General features: G+C 35.0%; 1 protein-coding gene across 1 annotated transcript; it reads right to left on the bottom strand.

Moving 5' to 3' along the window:
* Positions 1-2,229: 2,229 nt before the first annotated feature.
* LOC132173297 (uncharacterized) lies at positions 2,230-3,095 on the bottom strand. The gene is made up of 2 exons (XM_059584753.1): positions 2,915-3,095; positions 2,230-2,606 (listed from the first exon to the last, which is right to left on the bottom strand). The coding sequence occupies exons 1-2, from the start codon at positions 3,018-3,020 to the stop codon at positions 2,380-2,382; spliced, it is 333 nt and encodes a 110-aa protein (XP_059440736.1). The 5' UTR covers positions 3,021-3,095; the 3' UTR covers positions 2,230-2,379.
* Positions 3,096-5,918: the final 2,823 nt, after the last annotated feature.

Raw genomic sequence — 5,918 nt, 5'->3', positions numbered from 1 at the left:
AGTATGTACTATGAAACTAGCATACACATGAGTGATCAATAATTGTGATAGTTCATTTAAGTCTTTTTTTATGTTTTCCAACTAAAACAATGCTTCAAAATTGATTTCATATCAAGTAAGGGCATGTTTGTGATTGGTTAGAGATCTTAAAAAGAATTTTTAGTACTTAAAAATTCGTGCCAAACAAAAGTTGACATGTTGGATAAAAAAAGTTGTCAAATTAAAGACACTTAGCAAAAGCTTAAAAATGAAGCTGTTGCCAAAAAACGTTTTTTTACTTAAAAATTTTATTTCTCAAACGCGATTCCAAATAAATTTTAAGATAGGCCTAAGTGCATATCCAATATGCTATAAGGATATAAACCAAAATGAATATGCAATATGCTCATACAACATACGTCAATATATATAGATCCAAAATGCGCCATTTTATTACCCATTAATTGGAAACTACAATTTTATGCCTCCCGAAAAAATAATAATAATAATAATAATAATAATAATAATAAACAACAAAACAAAACAATCGCATGTCATTGCCTGAAAATATTATGGATATATCACCCAATTAATGTTTTGTGTGTTTTTTACTGTTTATGTTTTTTTAAAAAAAAATAAAAATAAAGGTAAAAAGAAAGAGTGTTATCAATGGCTCGTAAAAGTTGTAAATGAGCAACGGTCATAACCATTACAACTGAATTTTCTTTCATAAAAAATATGAACATGTCTTAAGGTCAAGCAGTAAAAACGTTTGAAACGGCTGAAAATAAGTCATGTTTGTAACACTATAACAATCACTCACATGTTACAAACAATATAATAAGAGAAGATTGAGAGCATGTCTCGATATGGTACTCAAAGGTTTTAATCACACCTAGGATAAATAAGTAAGAATTTAATGAATCGTAGTAGAGTTCTTTTAACCAAAGCCCCACAAGTTGATCAAACTTATCACCCACATAATTTTCTCCAAATTTTTTGATTGTTCTATAATGGGCTTGGCACCTTATACAAGCCGTACGCCCCCGGGTTTCATGGGCATTCTAGAAACTTGCCAAAGTCTTGTAAGAGGCAGCATCACCTCCACACTCACATAGGTGCATGGCATCCATCAAGAATATGTGTAGGAAACACTCCATCACAATAAGTAGTGATTATAGACCCATTAAGAGTTTTAAACTCGTCATTATTCATCATGCATCTTTTGTTGTTATACTATAAAAATGACTTTCATGGACACTCTCAAAACTACCCAAGTCTTATAGAAGGTAACACATCCACACTTATATAGGTGGCATTCATCATGAATATTTGTAATGAACACTCAATCTCAACAAATAGGAACTATGGATCCATTAAGAGTCTTAAACTCATCTTCAATCGGTCTGCATCTTTATACTGTCTTACACCATATAAGGATAGATTCATCACTAATCTTCTTAGCAAGATAGTGGATGAATATAAAATGACAATACCACACCATGATCATTTATGACTTTATTTCAGCATTAAACATCATTCATGTGATTTTCAATTAGAGGGGTTGAGTATCAATAATAGTGGCATAATTTAAGTATCAATCCTATCACCCTCGATGTTTCTCTCACTAGCATTCTTGCTAGTGGCTTTGTGAAAGGATTGCAAAGTTACTTTATGACCTCACATAGTCCATGAACATTACACCAATATTAATAAGCTGTCTCTCAATATTGTGTACCTTCGCATTATAAATTCTTTGCTCGAGCTATTGCGGCCCAACAATCACAATGAACATAGCAAAGAAAGGGAAGCCCCCATTAAAGAGTGCTGATGGAAAACGAAGAAACTTGACTCCTGAAGCGTAATATATATCACTTGTTTACTTTTTTAAGTCAATTATTTTGTCCTGTTTGAATATGCAATTTCACTCCATCCGTTTGTTGAACTATGTTACACGTACAGTATGGAGAAAAAGATCGCTCCAACCATTGCAAAGATCGAGAAGATGGAACGGGAAACGAAGACTAAAGAAAATCTGTACGGAATCTGCTTGAAAACAGCCCCTTGGCACTTTTTGGAGAACCTAGCTGAATATTTCTTTAATTTATTTGCTTGAAACATCCCATTGGTAATGATTCAGTAAGGAAATAGAAAAGTGCAAGACGGCCAATATGAATATATTTCACAGGTTCTAGCACATGGTAGTACATAAAAAGCAGAAAAATAGTAGACATGACAACAGTAGAAAGATAAATTAAGGTTGTTGTTATTGGCATAGAATTAGCTTAGATAAGCCACTTATTACATAGAGTACTGACACACTCAGACAGATAGCATATATAGGACGAAGGATATATTTCGTCTAATTTTTGTTTGTTTTAGTTTCGGTTTCTAGTCAAATCACCAGCAGCACCGTGTCCATGGCCGGGGGGATGACCATGACCATGACCATGGCCGGGGTGATGACCATGCCCAGGGCCATGGTGACCCCCTCCATGTCCATGGTGTCCATGGTGTCCATACACCGTGGTGATGATCATGATGGTGGTGATGGTGATGACCATGACGATGGTGGAGCTGGTCATAATGGTTGGCCTCCTCCACAGCCTGAGTTTGCAAATTCTCCTCTACAAAAATGGATTTAGAAAGTTACTTACAACATGGATAAGCTAGGAATTTAAATGTTACAGAGTACTGAAAAATAAATTTTTAAAAAATATGCATTTTAAAACATCAGTGCTAATTAATAAACTAGTTACTATGAAAAACATGAAAATGTTGTTCCTTAATTTTGTAAAACGAAGTAAGAGATGTAAGGCATGCATGTTGTTATGTTCAATTAAAATGGATAATTAGGAATTTAAAGTACTTATATTTTTTTGTGTCTTTTCCTGTTTTCTTTGTAGTTATTGTAATAAGGAAGAAACTTAATTACGGGTTTGAGCGGCCTCAACAATCTGACGAGCTGAGACATGGGAGGAGATGAAAAGCACAACAGCAAACACAAGACCAAGGACAAGAAAAGTCTTGGAGTAACCCATTTTTGTGTTAATAAGCTAGGAATTAAAGAGGATTGGAGACAATGTAGTACTAGGGAAACACACTCTGTCCAAGTGAAGGACGAGTTAGTGCATTGTGGCTCACACTATATATTTATAGACTAGTCATTAGAGAGAGAGAGAAAGTGATGCCGCACGGAAAGTGTGGATAAAAGAAGAGAAGAACTACGTGTTTAATTCTATTAAGAACACTAGCTACGTATAGCATAGAGGATAAACACACAGAAATTTCTGTATTTCTCAAATATTATTATCATATAGTAAACTGATATACAATTCATCAAGATCCCTTACAATTTTAAATAAATTATAAATTCTCAAATTATGAAATTTAGACCATTTTTAAGCATCAAAACGCTTAAAAAATACCACTTATTAAAAATGTGGCATGTTATAATTGAAAATTGTACGTGCGTATATTTTCATCAATTTTTTGCTCTATATGTTGGAAAAAAATTTGAGCCAAAAATTGTCTTTTAGCTTCTTGGATAAGTAATGTCTCAAAAGTGAATAAAAAACATTTTGGAAGGAAAATTCTTTATGACTGCCTCGATAACATGCCACCATTTTAATATGTAGTATTTTCCAAGTGTTTCGATACTTACAAACATCATGAATTCTTTAATTTGAGGATCTACACTTTAAAAAAAAAAAAATTGTAGGAGATCTTAATCATGCTAATTAATAATATTTTAACTGCGAATACTAAAACCTAATAAGCATCTAAATCGCGTAAGAAGGAAAATATTAAAAAAAATCTTAAATCGTAAAAGCAAATAAAATAAACTAAAGATGGAAAAATAAAATAACTGGTAAAATCCTAACCTAAAATAAAAAAAATCAATAAAATAGACTTCCGTGACAACCAAATATGGTTGACAATCAGTAGTGATCCTAACCAAATCTTTTCATTCTATACTTCTATTGTCTGAGAACACGTAAAATTCTAATCAAACATCGCTGTTCTAATATTATTTTGATATTTTTTCTATTTTCGTTTTCACCAAAAATATGGATAAATGTCATTCTACATCAAAGAGCCCGGGAGGGGTGGCAGGACTAGGGAGGGAGGTGGGGCAGTTTGTAGTTTGTTTTTTGTATATATATATTTTTTTTTCTATTCAATATGGGAAAGGGAGAAAGGGGAGATGGCATATGAAAAATAAAAAACAAAAGGTGGGCAACCCTAACAATAACCCCAAAACAACTAGAAATCAGTGCTAAACCTAAAATTACTCAGAATTGGTTAAATAAAGGACACCGCCTATTGGAAGATCTGGGGAGGCCGATGAAGATAGTAATTAGTAAGTATAGGCCTATATCTAGTGTTAAGTCACCACTTAATCCAAGACCTTAAGTTAATAGGAATGGGTGAATTTAATCATTTAATTTAAATTATATCAACTAGAGAGATCAGGCCAGATGAATCAATCAGCCCAGTTGGGTTTTATTTTGCAACCTCTCTAATGAAAAACATGACCATAATCACATAATAAGACTGTTTTTATGTATAAAATCAAACTTTTGATTTTGAATAGCTTGCCTTAATAAGGTAGATATTATCCTATATAACTCTTGCGCTCCACTTACCTAACTTTTTAATTTGGCAAATCCTAATTTTCTGCGACACAAAACTGTTTAATCAAGGAGAATAATTTCAATAAGGTTGTGGCACAAACCCACATCTTTGTACCCATCAATTAAGAGGTGACACCTAAGCATGGAACACATTTTTTTTTAAAAAAAAAACACAACCGCCTGATTATATCAAGTTTAATTTTTTTTTTAAAATAATACTTTTAGAGGATGTCAGCAACCCAAAGCCATCTCAGAGAGAGGTGGGGGTGGCGGCGCAACCACCGGCCATGGGCCACCCCTGAGGTGGTTGGGGGTGGCCCCTGAGCCACCTCGGCCACATTTGGGGTGCCCGGGGGTGGCGCACGGCCACCCCTGAATTTGATTGGGGGTGGCCCATGAGCCACCCTTGAGGTGCATGGGGTGGCATGCGCAACCACCCCTAGCTAGATTTGGGGATGGCCGCGCGCCCATGGGTGGCCGCATGCCACCCCATGCACCTCAGGTGGGTGGCCGCGGGCACCCTCAACGAGATATGGGGTGACAGTGCCGCCACCCCAACCTCCCTTTGGGGTCACTCGCTGGCCACCCCCTCCCCCATTTGGGGTGGCCGCCACTCCTTTTATTTATTTATTTATTTAGAAAAAAAGACTCAATTAGATTTTCAAGTTTTTTTTTTTTGGCTCATATTTGGTATGATCAAGCGTGATTGTATTTTTGTTTTGCTAGGCTTAAATTTATTATGATGAGCTTAAGTGTCACCTCCTGATTAATGGGCATAAAGGAGTAGGTTTCTTCCCCAAGCAACCGCATAGAAGTTGCTCTTTTAATTACGTACGTACTATTTACTTACGGAAATGGTGGTTAATTTCTTTTAATTGGCCTTCTATTTCATGCAAAGCAAATGTGAAAAGACGTGGCCGCAAAGAAGTTTGGGAAGAGACCATCTCGTCAGCAATTGCCTCATCTTCTGACATGGTTTTTAAATGTTCATGATTTGTCGCTCTTATGAATCGTGTATACATGTGTGTACGTGTAGCAAACAGATTTGCAAGTTCCTGCTTTTTATTTTCCCTTCTCATTCTATTTTTGTAGCTAGAGACCACAATTGCTGAGGGAACCTGAAAAAAAAAAAAAAAAAAAAAAGAAAAAAAAAAGAGAAAGAGGATCCTTTGTTGAATTTGATCTTCACTTTTTGTTATAAGTAATTAGGATTTTTTTTTTAAGTGCTAATTAAGGGTGAACAAAATATTGCAGAATCAAAAGTGGGTGAAACTAAGAGTTTTTGGCCTAAAGACGAATTTT

The sequence above is a fragment of the Corylus avellana genome, chromosome ca3, assembly GCF_901000735.1.
Source record: "Corylus avellana chromosome ca3, CavTom2PMs-1.0".
Lineage (NCBI taxonomy): Eukaryota > Viridiplantae > Streptophyta > Magnoliopsida > Fagales > Betulaceae > Corylus > Corylus avellana.
This window is presented reverse-complemented; position numbering and strand designations above follow the sequence as displayed.

Bases quoted from the DNA above. Each gene is read 5' to 3' on its own strand.
- LOC132173297 (XM_059584753.1), bottom strand. From the start codon at position 3,020: ATGGGTTACTCCAAGACTTTTCTTGTCCTTGGTCTTGTGTTTGCTGTT. The intron at 2,607-2,914 runs GTAATTAAGTTT...CCATTTTTGTAG, and splicing joins TGTTGAGGCCGCTCAAACCC to AGGAGAATTTGCAAACTCAG.